Source organism: Hemicordylus capensis, chromosome 6 (genome assembly GCF_027244095.1).
Source record: "Hemicordylus capensis ecotype Gifberg chromosome 6, rHemCap1.1.pri, whole genome shotgun sequence".
In the NCBI taxonomy this organism is placed as follows: Eukaryota; Metazoa; Chordata; class Lepidosauria; order Squamata; family Cordylidae; genus Hemicordylus; species Hemicordylus capensis.
Genome location: NC_069662.1, coordinates 47,752,528 through 47,771,416, shown reverse-complemented (window position 1 = coordinate 47,771,416; position 18,889 = coordinate 47,752,528). Strand labels below are relative to the sequence as shown.

The 18,889-nt window shown below is 45.0% G+C and overlaps 1 protein-coding gene across 7 annotated transcripts in view; it reads right to left on the bottom strand.

Annotated features, from left to right (window-relative positions):
• MED24 (mediator complex subunit 24) overlaps positions 1-18,889 on the bottom strand; it is a 154,632-nt gene that overhangs the window by 67,059 nt on the left and 68,684 nt on the right. For 4 of the 7 annotated variants that reach the window (XM_053259096.1, XM_053259094.1, XM_053259095.1 and 1 more), the window contains exons 23-26: positions 17,175-17,255; positions 13,902-14,050; positions 13,340-13,596; positions 9,488-11,122 (exon numbers count right to left, since the gene is read on the bottom strand). In XM_053259096.1, coding sequence (XP_053115071.1) covers positions 11,107-11,122; positions 13,340-13,596; positions 13,902-14,050; positions 17,175-17,255 — 503 coding nt within the window. In that variant the 3' untranslated portion in view covers positions 9,488-11,106. The remainder of the gene's footprint in view (positions 1-9,487; positions 11,123-13,339; positions 13,597-13,901; positions 14,051-17,174; positions 17,256-18,889) is intronic. The other 3 variants (XM_053259098.1, XM_053259097.1, XM_053259100.1) reach the window with 2 other exon arrangements.

The window sequence follows — 18,889 nt, the reverse complement described above, 5'->3', positions numbered from 1 at the left end:
ATATCCATCGAAACTTAGAGAAAGTGATTGTCAACAGATATTTTGCGGGGGAAAGGTCCATCTTAGTTCTTATTACTCTATAAAACTCTGGAATTACAGCCCAGTTCTCTTGGATCTCAATATCAACAAGGCGTTGTCTCACTACTCTTTTCGCATTCGCTAGACCCAGTTCCAGCAATTGAGCTGGATCTAAGCCTAGAAAGGTGAGTTTATTACTTACTGTAGCACACCATAGTGACTGGGGACTAGCTGAGAGAAACTCAGGAATTAAACCAACTGGTCAGGGGTTAACTTAATTAGCATGAAGGCCCGATAGCTCCTGGCAGCAAACATAGGTCTGGGGCCTTTTAGTGCTACCCAAACAAGAATTTTCAGCCGAACTTCCATAGAATAGTAGGTGAAGTTCTCTTTCTGTCAGGTATATCTGTTATGTTCCATCCGCAGCACTGAGTGTAACATAGGAGGGTGGGCAGCACTCAAGTAAAATTGTCCCCTCCCGCTTGCCAACCCAATGTTTGCCCTGTCCTGGCCATGCACAGAAGCAGCAGTTATACCTGTGTGTAACGCCTGGCATTTCTAAACCTGCACACCATGTTACCTGTTATGCAGTAACAAAATATCACCCCATGTCATTTTTTTTTTAAAGTTGCTACAGTGTGCTCTTAAGTTGCACCAGCTGCTGAACTTCAGCTATTGTTTGTCAGGCTCTATGGGGAACATACGCAACATGTACGTAACCAGTTTTTGCAGGGAACAAATTTTTGCAGCAAAATACAGGGAGACAGCTGATGACCTGAACCAGTGTTTGGAGGCCCTTCTGGCTTGGATGGGGGCGAGCAGAAACTGCATATAAGACAGAGGTGCTTTGGGTCAGTAAAACTGATAATCTGTGGCAAGGTGAATCTGGTTCTGGTTGAAGTCACACTCCTTGTGAACGACCAAGTCCATAGCTTGGGGTTTTTCCTGAACTCAGCATTACCCCTAGAGGCTCAGGTGGCAATTGTGTCCAGGTGGGGGGGAGGTGGCTCTTGACCCTACTTGGAGAAACCAGATCTGACCTCTCCACTGGTGACATCCAGATTGGACTACTGCAATGCACTCTACATGGGACTGCCTTTGAAGGCCATTTGGAAGCTTCAGCTGGTCCAGAATGCTGCTGCAAGGATGCTCATGGGTGTGATGGCTACATCCTGCCCCCGTTTTACTGGATGCCAATTTGCTTCCAGGCTAGATTCTCAGTGCCGTATACGGCTTGGGACTATAACCACATTTGCCTATATGAATCAGCCAGGGCTTTCAGAACATCAAATTGAGCAGATTTCTGCCATCAACATGGATTCAGCTGGCAGGATCCAGGCACAGAGCTTTTTCAGTAGTAAAGGTAAAGTGTGCCGTCAAGTCGATTTCAACTCCTGGCGCCGACAGAGCCCTGTGGTTTTCTTTGGTAGAATGCAGGAGGGGTTTACCATTGCCTCCTCCCCAGCAGTCTGAGATGATGCCTTTCAGAATCTTCCTATATCGCTGCTGCCCGATATAGTACCAGTGGGAAATTCGAACCAGCAACCTTCTGCTGTTAAGCATTTCCCCGCTGTGCCAATTAAGGTGGTTTTTTCAATAGTAGCCCCTATCTTTTGGAATGATCTCTCAGAGAAGCTTCATGAGTCCACCTTTGACTAGTTCTAAAATATGTTTTAAAACCCTCCTACTTAAAGAAACTTTAAAAAACATTGGCTATAATAGAATTCTTGGTTTTAATCCATTTTGGCCCTGACTGCCATTGTAGATTATCTATTAGTTATTTTATTTTGCTGCCATTTGGTGTGTTTTATGTCTTTTATTGTAGACTAGTGTTTTCAGGCCCGTTGAAATAACGGGCGCTAGTAGGGGAGAGTTTCTTCCCCCTGCCCCACTCCTTGGCCAGAGGAGACGGAGACCGGGACTGGGGGCAAAGTGGAGGCCGTTAAAAAAAAATATGAAAAATTGCTGCTGCGGTCGCCGCCGCCGCCCGCCCTCCCTCCCAACTTCCGAGACCTCCTTACCCCGGGCCGCGTCAGTCGGGTGATGAAAGTTCTTAATTTAAGAGGGAGAGAGGAGCTCGCAAGCAGAGCTCCTCTCTCTGCAAAGCCTCTTCCCGAAATGGCGCTTTGGGCGCAAAGGACACCTATTGCGTCCTTTGCATCCATAGTGCCAGTTCGGGCAGAGCCTTTGCATAGAAAGGAGCTCTGTTCACGAGCTCCTCTCTCCCTCTTAAATTAAGGACTTTCTTCACCCGACTGATGTGGGCCGGGGTAAGGAGGTCTCGGCAGTTGGTAGGGAGGGAGGGAGGGCGGGCAGCAGCAGCTTTTTTTTTTTTTTTTTTACGGCCTCCGCTTCGCCCCCGGTCCCGGTCTCCGTCTCCTCTGGGTGAGCCAATTTCCCCTGCCGCCTCTTCCCCGGCTTCACGGCGGCCGCTTCTGGCCTTTCCGCGGCCGGGCGAAGCGACCAACATGGCTGCCTGGTTCCTGTCTCTGTTTCTGCCTCGGCCTGTTCTGGGCATGCACTCCGCGCATGCCCAGAACGGCCAAGGGAGGCACGGACACACGCCTTGGTGTGTCCACGGACGGACACCAAGGCTTTTATTAGAGAGGACTAGCTTAAAGTGCCTGGCGTTGCTCGGGCTTATGGTGCAAGTTTCTCTTTGTTATTAAATCTATATCCATTTTGTGGCTATGCCCACCCGGCATTGCTCGCGCAACCTGGTGTTGCTCTTTGTTTTGTGGTTATCCCCGCTGTATATCTGTCTGTCTGCGCAAGGCAGTCATCAGGGTTCCCAGCAGTGACTGCAAAGTTTGGAACAAAGGCATTTGTTCTTTGTTTTGCGGCTATCCCTGCTATATATCCACTGGCCTGTCTGCACAGGGTAGTTGTCGGGGTTCCTGGGTACCCTATATTACTCGTAGGGTCCCAGGCAGTCACTGTACAAAGTTTGGTCCCAATAGCTCAAAGGGTGTGGGAATGCACAGGACATTTCAACGAGAATGAGAGAAAGAAAGAGACTAGTTTCGTGGGTTTTATTGTAAGCTCCCCGAGCAGCAGTATGCTGGAAGAGCAGGATATACATATTTTAAATAAATAGAAGAAGAATTAGGAAGGATTAAATCAATCCACAGGCAGCCTCCGTCAGAGGGTAGCAACAAGGGAGGGATAAAATGTTGGTTAAAATGGGGCAGGAAGTGACAAGAGGTGCGTATGTGCATTACAAAGCCCTTAGAAAGTGCAATACTTTGTGGACGGTACATGAAGCCAAGGAACATCCACACTGGGATTAACAACTGACACCTGGCCAAGCATGCAAGGAGGACTCAGCCTTGAGTTGACTTGCCAGTCACAAGCACAGGACCCTGTCTAAACGTGTTGGTTCTCATCCCCTCCACCACTCCCGCAGGCAGCCTGCCCTGACAGAGAAGAAGCCCATAACAAAACATGCTGTCGTAAAGACCGAGTGCTATTATTCATCAGGCAAGCTCGAAAGCTCTCCAAAATTGCTACATTTCTACCGGTAGTACTTCCTGTTTGGCTCTGCTATCCAACAAGACTACAAAGACATGCCATGCCCGAAAGGAAAGGTAGAGAAATTTAAAAAGCCCCGAGTTGCAAAGAGTAAACTTCCTGGAATTATTCAGGATAACTCAGCAGTTTGTTTAAATCCAGTCTTTCAAGATATACAAGGAATACAAGGAATTCCTTTTAAATTTATTCTCCAATGGTAAATTTGAAATTAACCATTCCCCCATCAGTACCTGTACACAGAGGGTAAGCCGGGCCTGCTCAACTTTGTCACCACCCCCCGTTGTTTCTGGACTAAAACTCCCATAATCCCCAGGCACAGTGGCCGATAGCCAGGGAGTATGGGAGTTGTAGGAGGGCCAAAGTTGAGCAGCCCTGGAGTAAGCCCTCCCTGGCATCTCCAAGATAGGGCTGAGAGACTCCTGCTGCCTGCCATCTTTGAGAGGTCCAGGCCTGCTCAACTTAGGCCCCCCAGCTGTTTTTGAACTACAACTCTCATAATCTCCAGCCACAGTAGCCAATAGCCAGGGATTCTGGGAATTGTAGGCCAACAGCTGCAGAAGGGGCGAAGTTGAGCAGCCCTGGTTGTAGACGATACACAGACAATACACTATTCCAATCTGTGTAGACAATACTGAGCTAGATGGACCACTGGTCTGATTCGGTAGAAGGCAGCTTCCTATGTTCCTATATAAATTTAGACCCTGAAGGTTTCTCAAACCCCCAAATAAAAGAGCTTACATCTGGAGCTAATTTCTTACTATTAAGATTTTAGCAACTGATAAGCAAAATGTAGCTTCCACTGGGAAGTATTTCCCATTCCCATAAGGAATCCAATTGAAACCATCACAGGATCTAAAAGCAACAATACACTTAACGTTTTCCTATATCTCAAGGTGGTCATGACTCCCGTATTGACAGAGCTGTCGATTCCACAGAATTACCACCACGATTACTTCTTTGGAATGAAGTAGGATCAGTTATGGAATGTGTAGTGCTGCCTATGAAGGGAGATCAGTTTGGCAGGACTGCGTTGAGACAGAAGGGTTGTGTTCTTATTGGTGGGGCTGAATTTCCCAGATATGATTCAAAAAAATAACCAGCCTGGGTTAGACGCAGCAGAAAAGAGGATAGTACAGCCATGGCACCACCTCCTTCATTTCTTCCGGCTCGAAAACTGCTGTATTGTGGCTGTTCCCACTGAAGAAGTGCTGACATCTTTGGTGCCACACGAAATTCTTAGAAAGCAAACTGGATATCCTTCTGCTTTCTACAGCATCAGAGGGCTCTGTGGAAACTGCATTCCCCGACTGCATTTCTCAAGGTGGGTTGGGTGCATGAGCCATCCCTTGACAAACACTAGCAGGCCAGTTAAGAGGTGAAAAATCTGAATTGCATAAAGCTGCACTTCCCCATAGGACAGCTTTCCCGCAACCTAACGTTGCTTTTGGTTTGTCACAGATCACTAGGACAGGCTTAGGATTCTGACCATGCCTTTAGAAAGGAAAATGTGAGTTGTGGCAGTGGAGTAATGAAAGCAATTACATGTTTTCTGCAAGTTCCACACTATGTTTCAATACTCCATAGCCTTCTGTTCCTGCTTATGTAGAACATTTGTGGGATAAAAGGTACCATAAGGCTGCAACTGTTGGGACTAAAACTCAAACTATCCAGAACAAAATGGAGAGGGACCCCTTTACCCTAAGAGGGACTCATAATTTACATGCACTTCAACAGGAGATTACTATCAAACCTTATTTATATTTTGCTCCATGCCTTAGGCTCAGAGCATCTTACACGTGTGTGTGTGTGTATGAATATGAGAGAGAGAGGGGGAGAGAGAATATGATGATGTTGTCTCGAGTTCTGCCTAGGAGGGAGGTCGATGTTACCTTTCACCTTCTGGAAAATCCCAGTTGCCCCCAGCTGAAGGCCAGACCACACATGACAGTGGCAGACTCATGCAAAAAACTGCATCACTGCAGGCTTAATATACATTGGAATGAGTAGAAGGCTGGAGCAGTTCACTTCTTCTCCCTGCCCACGGTTCTCTCCCCTTCCCCTGTGTCAAAGCTGTTTTGGGTGCAGAACTCAATGGTAGCCCCTGCCAGGAGAAAAACAGTGGGAGTAACGCTAGTTATTGGGGCGGACAGTTCAGCTTTCTCGATGCTGCCCTTTAAAATTGCCCCCTCCTTTATATTAAACTGAATACTCACGTTGGCTCTTTCCACCATTATGCCTTGTTGTGTCCTGATATCCATGGTACGAAAGCTTGCACATACAGAATCTTCAGCTATATTCCTCATGGCAGCATTTATCAAATGTTTTGAAATATGATGAAAAAGCCACACTTTTTACATCAGCCTTCTGAACAAGTCACTGCGATGTAATGGAGAGACTCAGACTGGGGAGATATGGTCAGCCATGAAGTTTAGTGGTGACCTTCGACACTCACTCACTCCCAGCCTAACCCGCCTCACTGGATTGTTGTGAGGTATACTAGGATAACTCTAATTATGGCACCCTGAGGCCACTGGAGGAAGGACGGGATATAAAGAGGCACCTTTTAACGTAGTGATTCTCTGAAACCCTAACAACTATTTTCCAGTTCACAAGTTCCTATGCTGGGTCATCCAGAGGAGATTCTTCCCTACCAGACCAGACAAGCAGTTACTCATTTGGTCACCCAATTAAAGCAATCTTGGCATTTCCATCATTCAGTCCATTTCTTTAGCATATCAGGCACTGGGACATTGGTAAACAGCTGCAAATACTTGAGACCTGCACTCCCCCCTCCAGAAGGCAGTTTTTACTTTAATGCAGGGTTTCTTAACCTTGGGCCCCCAGATGTTGTTGGGACTACAACTCCCAGAATCCCCAGCCACAAAGGCCATGTCTGAGGATTCTGGGAGTTGTCGTCCAACAACATCTGGGGGACAAAGGTTAGGAAATCCTGCTTCTAATGTGCATTACACATTTTATAAACTGATAAAAATGGACAAATCATATGGGAGATTATCCAAGTCCCCTCAATAACTAAGAAAATAGGCTTGACCTTCTAATCTCAAAGGCCTTTGAGCTATTTCCAACAACAACAACAACAACAACACCACGATGGATAGGCTATGAGACTATAGTGCTACAGCCAAAACCTTGCTATGAATAAAAAACATCTGCAGAACTGATTGGAGATCAAATGAAACCAGCTTCTCAAGTGAGGGAACGCATTGATCTGCTCCACCACATATGCCATGGTTTAATATAATAATAAATTAAAACATTAGAAAAACAGCCCAACACTTTGAATCAATGAATATACAAGTCCATTGTCCATGCAACAACCAGCAAGAGGTATCTCATCTGATTATGCAGTGCCATTATAGGTGTTAAGATAGGAAGCTGCCTAATCCAGAGTCAGACCGTTGGTCTATCTAGCACAGTGTTGTCTACACTGACTAACAGTGGCTTCTTCTGGGTTTCAGATATGGCTTTTTCCCAGACCTACCGGGGAGATGCCAGGGATTGAACCAGGGACCTTGTGCATGCAAAGCAGATATTCTGCCATCCCAAAGGGAATCTCTTACAGCAGACAGTGCTCACATCACTATCACCCATCTAAATGGGAACAAAGGCAGATCCTGTTTAGCAAAGGGAACAATTCATGCTGTCAGAAGACCAGCTCTCCTTCCCACTGCATTCCTGAACAGGGGCGTGGTGGTGATGGTGGTGGGGACACTCAGGAATTCTGAAAGGCTTGCTAGGTAATGTCCCCTTCACATTCTATCATGCCCTGAAGCCTAGATTCTGCAGTTGAACTTTCCACATGCCAAAGACCTTCATTATATCCCACTCCCCAGTTTTACAACTCTGGCTTCTTTCTCTCTTTCCCCTAAATGACGTCAGGCAACTGTTCTCTCAGATGACAATCCTTGAACATCCCCTGCGTGATCTACAGCCCTGCCAACTCCAGGAGCTGATGTTACACAAGCATTCTTGCTATCTTCATCTTTCATAAGCAGGAGAAGGAAGCCCAAGGAAGATATAAAAAAGCATTTTTCATATGTATGGTCCAGCCACCTTGAGTCAGTCTGAAATGACTGCATGTGTAACTCTCCAGTGCAAGAGCCTGACAACGCTGTTGACCCTGTTTTGCGCAATGACTTGGGCCTTTCTCATGCAGCCAAAGAGGAAGGAAGCACAACTCGAGTGCCAAGAGCAGGGTGCTCTTCATGTCCACTGGAAGACCTTTACATATTTCAATGAAGCCAACCAGGCAAAAGGATATCATTCCCCTCAAGCCTGGATCACAATTTCCGCCAACTGCCTCATCTGGCCAATACATCAGCAGCATCCCGTTTGCAGGGCTGACTGGCTGACTGCCCGTCTCTTGGAGATGTGGAGAGATGTTGCCATGCGCCAGAGAAACAAACAGTCTGGAATCTGATTGGAAATGCTGCAAATTCCCAATTTATCTTTAGCGTCCTCTCAGTCCATCACAAACAATTCCAAGAGAGGATGCAGAGGGATTTCCCCACCCTATGCCTAGGTTAGGTGCTTTGTCATGTTCAGAATGCCTCAGGTCTTGAACTAAGTGGAGAACGGGAGTCATCATTCATACAGGGAAGGGGGGTTGACTCAAATGTCCAAGGGATGTCACGACACCCAACATGTCCTGAACAGGCTTGTTTTAGGGATTTACCTGCTGATTACACTCATACATTACTGGTACAGCAATTGTAGCCCATTGAGGGGTTAGTAAGGGTTTATCCATCCAACCTAAGAGAATGTATCCCCACTTCCTTCTGAGACAATCAGGGACTTCTTCAACTACAGACGGGCTACTGAAAGAAGTAGGCTCAGCCCCAATAGTTTCCTTTGGGAAGGCTCAGAGCAAGTTTAGAAATTATGCTGGGGGGAATTTTGTCAGGAAATGGGGGGAACAAAATGCAAACGTGACTCATGTATCTTCATATCATGTTTCTGATTATTGTCCAAAGCAAGAACTTGGCATCTCAGCTGTGGGAATATCTGCAAGTTTGGGATGTGCATCTAACTCAGGCTCACTCTGTACATGCAACATGTGAGTTGATAGAATGAATTTTGCCACTTCAGACTACAGCTGGGAATGGCATTTTCAATGTTCCCTATTTAATCTAACTAATCTATGGAATATGAAACTCAGCTCTTTGGACATTCCCTGAAGTGTCAGAAGAGAATTCACAAGTCACTCATGTTCTCATTTTAGTACTCCTGAATAATGCCCAATGACCCGATAAGGAGTTATTTTAATGTCTTTATGATGCTGCCCTTAACTGGCTCATGGTATGTATGACTGATCACCACATTTGTGATCGGGAAGGAATTCTGTTCCCTGCCCCCAATCAATCTCCTCCCATCCCCTTTGTAATAAGAGGAGAGTTGGTCTTGTTGGTCTTGCAAGCATGAATTGTCTCCTTTATTAAGCAGGGTCCACTCGAGTTTGCATTTGAATGGAAGACACTATGTGTGAGTACTGTAAGATATTTCCCTTAGGGGATGGGGCTGCACTGTGGCAGAGCACCCGCCTCCTTGCATGCAAAAGGTTCCAAGTTCCCTTCCTGGCATCCTTAAGATAGGACCGAGAGAGACTACTGTCTGCAACCTTGGAGAAGCCTCTGCCAGTCTGTGTAGACAATACTGAGCTGGAACATAGGAAGCTGCCATATACTGAGTCAGACCATTGGTCTATCTAGCTCAGTATTGTCTTCACAGACTGGCAGCGGCTTCTCCAAGGTTGGAGGCAGGAATCTCTCGCAGCCCTATCTTGGAGAAGCCAGGGAGGGAACTTGGGACTTTCTGCTCTTCCCAGCTGGATGGACCAATGATCTGACTCGGTAGAAGGCAGCTTCCTATGTTCTATGCTATGTTCTAGACTATGTAATCAACATGGGCTTTCACTTACCTCCCCTATGACTGGATTAATTTCAGCAATTTATTTACTTGCTTGGCACAGTTATCATGATTCAATACAGGCTCAGTAATATAGGTCCAGCATTATAGCCAAGTACAAGATGGCCTTCAAATCCAACTTGATAATCACATCTTCTTGGATGACACATGCACCATCTGCTGCTGCTCTGACCTAACAAGAAGTAAAAAGAAGGGCTGCAAAATCCACTAGATCTAAAAGCCAGGAAGGGCACTAGTATGGGTGATCCCAGAAAGATGGCATTCCCAACCCCTTGCAAATACTGCCACAGTGACTACTGGTGACATTGTACCTCTCTGCAGCTCATACCATAGACGAGCTGCCCATTGGAACACAGTCAATGAACACACAAAGGCTGCATTTTAAATCCCAAAGTCAAGTGCATGTTGCAAGGTTCTGATTAAGACACAGTAGGCAGGAAAAAGTGGTTTTTAGGATACACTGCAACTAAACTGTTTACTGATTACAAAAAGGAGGTTAATTACATAGAATTATTTCTGTCCCTTAAAACGGGACGGATAGAAATGTATGATCTTCAAGGTTCGTTTTACAGTTTTCTTTTTTCTCTTACTTTTAATATTTAGGTTTTGCTGTGATAGATTCTTTGATATTTAATTATGTGAAGTACTAAAAGATGTAGATTGTTTTAGACTTGTTCTATGATATTTACTGTACAAATCAAGTTTATTGTATTATCTTAATTATGTTATTTATGTATTGACTTGGGCTATGAAATAAAGTAAAATCATGAAGTTTGTTATAATTGTTTTCATAGTTTGCTGTAGCTGAGGTGGAAAACATTGGAATGTCAATTAAACACAAAAGCATCACTTTTCCAGACACCTCATCACAAGACACATTACCTGGGAATTCAGTTTTTTTCAATAATTAAAAAAAGGCGGGGGGATGTTTGTAAAATAAGACAAACCAAAGAGGAGAGCAGTCCACAAAAACTGATGAATGTGTTCAGCCAAGTTGTTGGCACTGATAAATGGTAATATAACTGGAAAGAGGACAAATCCTTGCAACAGTTTGGAGCAGCAAGCATGGTACTTCCAAGGCTGCCAGCAGCACACTCTGAAAATGCACTGGAGACCAATCTCACACTTTCTTCCATATTCTCTTGTCGCTCCAATGTCTGTTTCTGTGCAGTACTTGCACAGATCAAAGAAGTCCTCTGGTTGCTTTGGAACACAGGATCCATTCAGATGGAACACAGAATCAGCAGCACAGAATCCTGGTTTCATTTTCTGGTTTGTAAGCCTAAACTTACAAACCAGGCTTGGAAGACACCCATAGCTGTGCTTTAACCAACCAGGATTCTTGAATCACAGTTCTGTATCCAAGGCACAGAGGAAATGGGAGAAGGAACTGTGTAGGCTCGGTGCTTGTTCAGGCTTTGTTCACCATCCAACAAACCATGCTTGTCTGAAATGAGCTCCATTATCCTTCCTTCGTTGACTTTGCCTTTGCCCACAGCATGTGGGATGCTCACAAGGCAGCAATGGCTTTGGCAGCAACCCTGCGACCCAGAGGCAAGCTGAGATCTGTGATGGCCAGAACAATTTTAGGGCTAGACATGGTGGATGCTTTCACCAACTCTGAGACCTGCCCAGAGGAAGAGAAGAGGAACAAAGTTGAGCAGACACAGATGCAACAAGCAGACACTAGCAGAAGAGACAAGAAGAAAAAAAAAACTTTATTATGATAGGGGTTCTCTTTTAAGGACTCCTTAATTTCCCTCCATTGCAAAGCAATCAAAGCAATAAACCAGAGAAGCCACCTGCTTGTAGCACTTGATCAGATATACTGTCAAATTGGCATTTCATGCCATTTATATGACCCTCTGTCCCACCCTGCTCCAGAATCTGAAGGCTGATAAAGAAAAATAAAAGGGGTAAATGATGCAGTGGAGAAATGTTGGCCTTGTACATGAGGGCTCGTTTTGGTAATGGAGAGGATGATAATGATAACAACAACAACAAAATACAAAGATCTACAAATTGAAATTGAAAGGCTGTGGCAGAAAAAGTCCAAAATAATCCCAGTGGTAATTGGCACCCTGGGTGCAGTTCCAAATGTCCTTGAAGAGCACCTCAGCACCATAGGGGCCACAGAAATCAACATCAGCCAATTACAAAAAGCAGCTTTACTGGGAACAGCCTATATTCTGCAACGATATCTATAACAACAGCAACAACATTGACAATAAAATTCAGCCATCCCAGGTCCTTGGGAAGGACTCGATGTCTGGATAAAACATACCAGTCAATAACATCTGTCTGACTGTGTTAATAAATAATAATAATAATAATAATAATAATTCAATTTCTATACTGCCCTTCCAATAACTTGTGATAATGTATATCCAACAAAATATTCCAGCCTAGGCAGCCCCATTATTAATCCCATAAACAAATTATAGGATTAATAGAAGCTGAGTAAGTATTGGGACCTGGTTGCTTATTCCCATCATGGAGCTGCCTAGACCATAAGATTGTATTCTTTTATTGGGTCTGAAGTGTCACAGCATGCCAGCAGTTTATAACAGAGAAATGGGAGGAGGGGGAAGGACACACGAATTCTGTTGTATAAAATACCTTATCTTACAACTAAGACCAATTTATATTCTTTCCTCAGCTGCTCCTCTACAAGTGTGAACATTATTGCTGTTTCAAAACAAAAAAGCAAAAAGCAAGCAAACCCTATCTGATCACTTCAAGGCAGATTGATTTCTATTACTATTTTGGGAGTCAAATGGAAATAAAGTTCTGTCTTGATAGTCCCAAAGTTGCAAGTGTTTGCTATTTTTTTTCTTCCTGTTGCTACTACTACACAACTACATATAAATATGGGTCTGCTTTTCATCTGAGTTATTACACCAAACTGCAGGAGGAACATGGAGATTGATTCAGAGTGAAAATGTGTAACATTCAGCTTTTGCTATCAACTTTCTGTTATCATGCAAAGACTTAGACAAGAAGCATCAACTAAATCAACTTCCTTTGCACACAACTCCATCAAACATGGTGAACTTTTTCTCTCCTCTGTGGACCTTCAGATTTTTACAAAATTGACATCTTTAGTTTCTTCTTCAAAGTTGAAAACATGTGAGAGAGACAGAGTAAGAGAGAACAACATTCCTCCACCATATTATGCTCCTTTTGTTTTGTTTTTTTAAATAGCAGTTGGGGAATTATAATGTAAAGTTTGTCCCTAAATGATTGCTCCACAGTTGCTCCTCTGTAACTGCCTTTGTTGCTTCCATTTCCTGTCAACTGGCTCCCTCTAGTGTCAAGAAACTCAAAGAGCTGAGGAGCAAAGAACCTCATCCTCTCATGGTTGATTTGGATGGTCTACTCCAAGGGTTCCCAACTTTTGGAACTCCAGATGTTGCTGAACTACAACTCCCATAATCCCCAGCCACAATATATTGTAGCTGGGGATTATGGAAGTTGTAGTTCAGGAACACCTGGAGTACCAAAGGTTGGGAACCCCTGGCCTACTATTTACTAGCAAGTAGCAAATGGAAGAATTGTTCATGCTTTTCAGGACTGTGTTGCGTGGGCAGCCATTTTTTCACATCCCATAAAGTGGCACTCTTTTGTTCTTGCTCACTGAGAACAGTTGAACATAAGAACAGCCCTGCTGAATCAGGCCTAAGGCCGATCTAGTCCAGCATCCTGTTTCACAGTGGCCCACCAGATGCCTCTGGTGAGCCCACAGTCAAGGGGTGAGGGCATGCCCTCTCTCATGTTGTTGCTCCCCTGCAACTGGTATTGAGAGGCATTGTGCCTCTGAGGCTGTACAAAAAGCTCGGCTCACCTGTTTTCAATATAATTGCTTATCCACTTCAGAAACAATGCCTCTGCCATTACATGGGTCTCACCCTTGGATCTCTGTCCTAACATTAGAACAGGGCAGTAAGGTTGGGAAAGTGCTTCTATCTGAAAAATTGTTCCTCCCTTCCCAGGGCAGAATAGTCTTGATGGCACTGGAATGTGGCCATGACTGGAACTGCAGGAGTTGAATGAGCAGATTGGGGGTTTTTTCTTTCTTTTTTGCCTCCTTGCAAACAAGCCCTGGAGCAACGGAGGTAGCAGGGAGAGAAATGTTTATTGCTCAGGAAGACAGCCTGCACCCTTTTAAGTCCCCGCTACCACCACCATGTGTTTAAAAAACCAGTATTACCTACAGGTTCTTGGTGTGAAAATACGGTATTTATTTTATTTACATTATAGAGGGCTACAAACAAAAGTCAATAACCCTTCTAGAATAGTGACCACACAAGGATCTCTGGAGAGAAGCCAGGCCCCCCAAAGTAATACTAAAAACCAGAAGAGGAACTATAGAAATCTTCAGTGGTAGAAGAATGTGAGTTACTCACCATAGTGAAGGGCATAAACTGCAGGATGCTGCCACGGCTCCCCTGTTCCAAGCAGTCCACACACTCCTCCATGAACCACTGGACGAACTGGGTGTGTGTTCCAGCTGTCTTGGCTCCCAAGATGGACGAGATCAGCAGAAAGAGATTGGCTGGGGAGCACAAGAACCAAGTATGGCCTCACAACCCCAAAGAGCATGGCAAGAGAGCTACTTCACAGTCTCAGTTTTTAAACAGAAACAACTGTGCCTAAATTGTTGCAGTAATACTTGAACTCTGCAAGGTAGGTCACCTTTCTCATCCCTATACTGCAGTGGAGGACTGAGACTGAGAGGTCATGGCTTGTTTAAGAACACCTTGCTGCAGCCTTTTTCATCTGAAACATAAAACATAAAAATTGGGGCACACTGTCGCCCCACAACCTTTTTTGGTTGCTGGTTGGTTTTTTCCAGTGGCAAAGCCACCACACATACATGCTTTCTTCTCCAGCCTCTTATTCCTCCTGAACACATCCCTCCTGGTACCAAAGGGAAAGCAGGGAGTTTACAATCAACAGGCTGGGAAATACCTGCCCTACAGTTCATGGCAAAGTCCAAACTTAAACCCGGACTTCCTGGCTTGCAGCTCAGTCCCTTAGCCACTACACTAGATTAATATCACCATCTAATATTGCTTTTTAGCCACTAGCCTTGTGTAGGTCTGTAAAAAAGTCAAAAAATTTCTAGGTGCCAGCATAACATGTTTAGGGACACAAGCAACCATAAATCTGGGATTCTCCAGCTCCGAGAGACAAGCTTTTGCTTTATTTGCCTCTTCTCTAAGAGACAAGTCTCTCTTGCTGATGTGCAACCATGGGTATAATTGTGTGTGTGGGGGGGGGAGCCAGGGCACATGCCCTAGGCACCACTGAGGGGGGCACCATGCCAGTGCCTGCCCCCCCACCCCATTGTCCACCTGCCCAGCCCCAGGGTCCCTCAGCCACTTGCCATCCTGCTTGCCTTGTCCTCCGGCCTAGGATCCGCCTACAAACTGCAGAGCTCTTCTCTCCCCACCTCTCAGCTGATCGGTGGGTGGGCAGGGCTTACAGAGAGGCTTCTGTGCAGGCTACCCTGAAGCCTGAACTCAGCAGACCCCATAAGCAAGCAAGGAGGAAGGGCGGCAAGGCAGGCAGATTTCTCTGCAGCAGAAGACCCTCTGCCCAGACCATCCAGCACAGCTTTTGTCAGGTAGAATGAGAATTTCTTTTTGTGGTTACCCCACCCACCCACCCACCCCATATATAGGGATCTGCTTGCCATAGGCCTTTGATATGGGGTGTGTGGGGGAGACTGAGAAGCCTCTGGATATTTAATTTAAAACAGATTGGAAAATTTGCTGGATTTAAAAACAAAAACTGTCTAAAAAGGCCTGTAAGTGGCAGAAAATTACAAAAACTTCTGGAACAATATTATATTATATTTATTTATTTATTTATTCATTCATTCATTCATTCATAAATGCACTTATGTTCAAGTTGTTTTGCAATCCAGAAGGTCTGAGTGAGAACTATGAAGCATGTGTTGTGCTTTAATTTAATTTCATTTTATTTTTCTTGTGTGTGAACTGCTCCCCAATAACTCGCAGGGACTTCAGGGTAAATCTGGCCAACATGTGAATGTAGCACCTCCATTCTAGAGGAGATGTGTGTTAAAGAGCTTTAAAAGCCTTGTGTGAAAAACCTTCTGGAATCAAACTTTACTGAATTTGTTCAGAATTCTGAGAATAGGCTCACACTGCATGGTTGAAAGTCTCCTTTGCTAATCTGCAGCGAGGGGGCTATTTTAATAATTAGTGTTTCTAGTGTGTTCTAGGCATTAAAAGTAGCACAAATATATAGTACTCAATGTATATCATTATATATTGTGAAGTGTGCATGTGTGTATTCAGTGAAATGTATTCCCAGGCCGCATACTTATTTTGAAATATCAGACTTAAATCCTTGGGGGCCTGGGGTGTGTAGAGGCCCTGGACTTTGAGGGGCTGGGGGCCCATTTTAATATCTTGTCTCTCGGCCCATTCCAACCTTGCTGTGCCCCTGGCAGAATAGATACTACACATGGGTTTCTGCACAACACCTGCACAGAAGAAACTTCCATGTAGAAAATGTGTCTCTTGTAAACTGACCCTGAATTTTCCATCTGTGACTGGGATATCTGAGAGTTAGAGTCAATAATAAAAGAACAGCACACTGCTTGTGACAGGAAGGGGCAAATTACAATGATTTCTTAGTCTGGCAGAGGCTGGTTTTGGCCCTGGCAGAACTTGGCTGTCTGCTCCTGTTGCAAATTCCTCTGTCTAGTGTGGCAAACTAATGTATCCTCCTCCCTCCTGGTGTCAAAGTAAGCACTAGAATGGTGAATGCACATATACCCCATCATGAGCCAACAGTCATTACAAGACAAAGGCTGGCAGAAATCATTCACTGGTTTATAGACTCCATCCGCCCCGCCACCTTCTTCTTCCCCAATTTTGCTAGTGGCTATTTGGGCAGGTGATCCTCTGGGACAAGTCATGTTTTTTTAAAAGCATGATATGAGACAGAGAAAATGACACTTGGAATCCTCACATAACTCCTGACTGTTGTTCTAAGTCTTTAACAGAGATGGCTCATGTTTTCAGGTGCGGATCAACAACCATGTCTAGATGGTACAGTGTTCCTTTTAACAGGGATTTCCAGATATTGTTGACTACAAGTCCCATCATCCCTGTCTGGATAGGGGCGCAATTTCAGTGCTTGCCCTAGGCGCTATTTTCCCTAGATACGCCTCTGTGGAACAAGTATGATTCAAGCTGTGGCCCTACTAGCAGCCAGAAAAAATATGATCAACCTAGTATTTCCACTTACACCCCAGGGGAGCTGAAAAGGAAAGTTTAGTATATAAACTGATGCCAGTGGTTAATACCCAGAAGAAGCAAGATGGGCTAGGAGGCTACACTATCATACATCATATTCCCCTATCCTTAATTCAAGGTGCAGCTTAAGAGCTTTAGTTACTTTTGATGACAGAATGGTAGGTCTTCACATGCTTAAAGACACATCTGTTTATTTACAGTTCCAAGACCAACATGGTATATCCAAACACAGGTTGCATGGCTGAGCTCCTCATGAACCCTAAAACAAAAATAAAGCCCTTCATAATTTGGGCCAGGGCATGCAATGAGTCAGCCAGACCAAGGGGGCCTTTGGTCTGGTTCTAGAATATTCTCTACAGTTTGACTGGAATTGGAGAGGCTTACCTAGGACTCTGTTGAGGGGGTCTCTCATGCTGACTGTGTGGAGCTGCGAGGCCGACAGTGAACTGCTCATAGTGCGGTCTGCTAAAATAAGGGGGGGAGACTCGTTTAGTGACTAGTAACTCATCTTGGGAGGCCAAGATGAGTCCCAATCAAGAAATGCCCGCAACTAGCTCATCTTCCCCATGTGTGGTGATCACATGAAGGAGCTGGAACAGCAAGAGGAGGAAGGTGATTCTCCCCCCCCCCCCGCCGTTTGCCAGCAATAGTCATTTCAATTTGATGGTGTGGGTGCTCGTATTAATGTTTGACAACATTATTCTATTTCAACAATGTAGATGTTAAACTATAGTTCTTATATAGCACATTTCAAGTACTCAAAGCATCTCACATATATTTTCTCCTTAATCTTCACAACAAAGTTAGGCCACTATTATATTGCAGAGGACTGAGACACACACAGAGAGAGAGAGAGAGAGAGAGAGAGAGAGAGAGAGAGAGAGAGAGAGAGAGAGAGAGAGAGAGAGAGAGAGAGGGGCTTATCTAAGACCATCCAATGTATTCATAGCAAAGGTTGAGATTCAAACTAAAATAAAAGGCACCCTGAAAGAAGCCCAGCCACACTAAGGAAAGCTTGAGGTTGCTAGGATAACTGCATGGTGCCTTTTCTGGGTCAGGAAAAGAGTGCTGGAACAGGGGGTTGGGGCTACGTGAATCAGCTCTCCTGCTCTCAAACCCAATTTAAGCAGCACTGTCTCAGGACTCAAGCTGACTGCTAATCTTGAATTTGTGAACTGGATGGTCTCAAGCAGGGATTCAGTCTGTGTGCCACCACCTGGCCAAACAAGGAAACAGCAGGGAGATCAGCTACACCAATGAAGGAGGCCTCTCTCCACCAACAGACTAAAAGATGGCAAATGAAATTTGCTAGGCCTGTGCGAATATTGAGCTCTGAACAGCCAAAGCGCAATAAATCACACAGCCTCCCATGGACTGCACAGAGGTGACTGATTCCACTGCTCACCTCTGTGCAATGCTGGGCTTTTCCTAGGGCCAGTGGAGCCCCGCCAGCCCCTGCTTGAAAAATGACTCTGCTTCCCAGTGCTCCCTTCCCAGACATTGCTGGGGCTGGCAGGGCTCCATTTCTCTTCAAGTGGCCCCACCAGTGCTGGGAAAAGCACCGCATGGCATGGAGGAGAGTGGTGGGAACAGTCGCTTCCACATGGCGCCAGACTGCGGAAGTGAGAGACGTGCTGATTATTTGGCTTTGGATATTCAGAGACAAATATTTGCATAGGCCTGATATTTGCTGACATCATACGTTTCAGATGAGGCTCATTCCCTGGTCTGACAGTTAGGTGACTTGCTCCTGCATATAAGACTACTTTTGTCTCTCTCCACCCACAACTACACAGGTGTTAGGTACAACACAGCAGTATACAGACAAACTAAGAGTGGCATGCCAGGAGAGGAGAGCTGGTCTTGTGGTAGCAAGCATGACGTGTCCCCTTAGCTAAGCAGGATCCAATCTGGTTCCACATAAATGGGAGACTAGAAGTGTGAGCACTGTAAGATATTCCCCTTCAGGGGATGGAGCTGCTCTGGGAAGAGCAGAAGGTTCTAAGTTCCCTCCCTGGCTTCTCCAAGAGAGGGATGAGAGAGACAGACTAGTGGTCTGACTCAGTTTATGGAAGCTTCCTATGTTCCTATGATCCTAA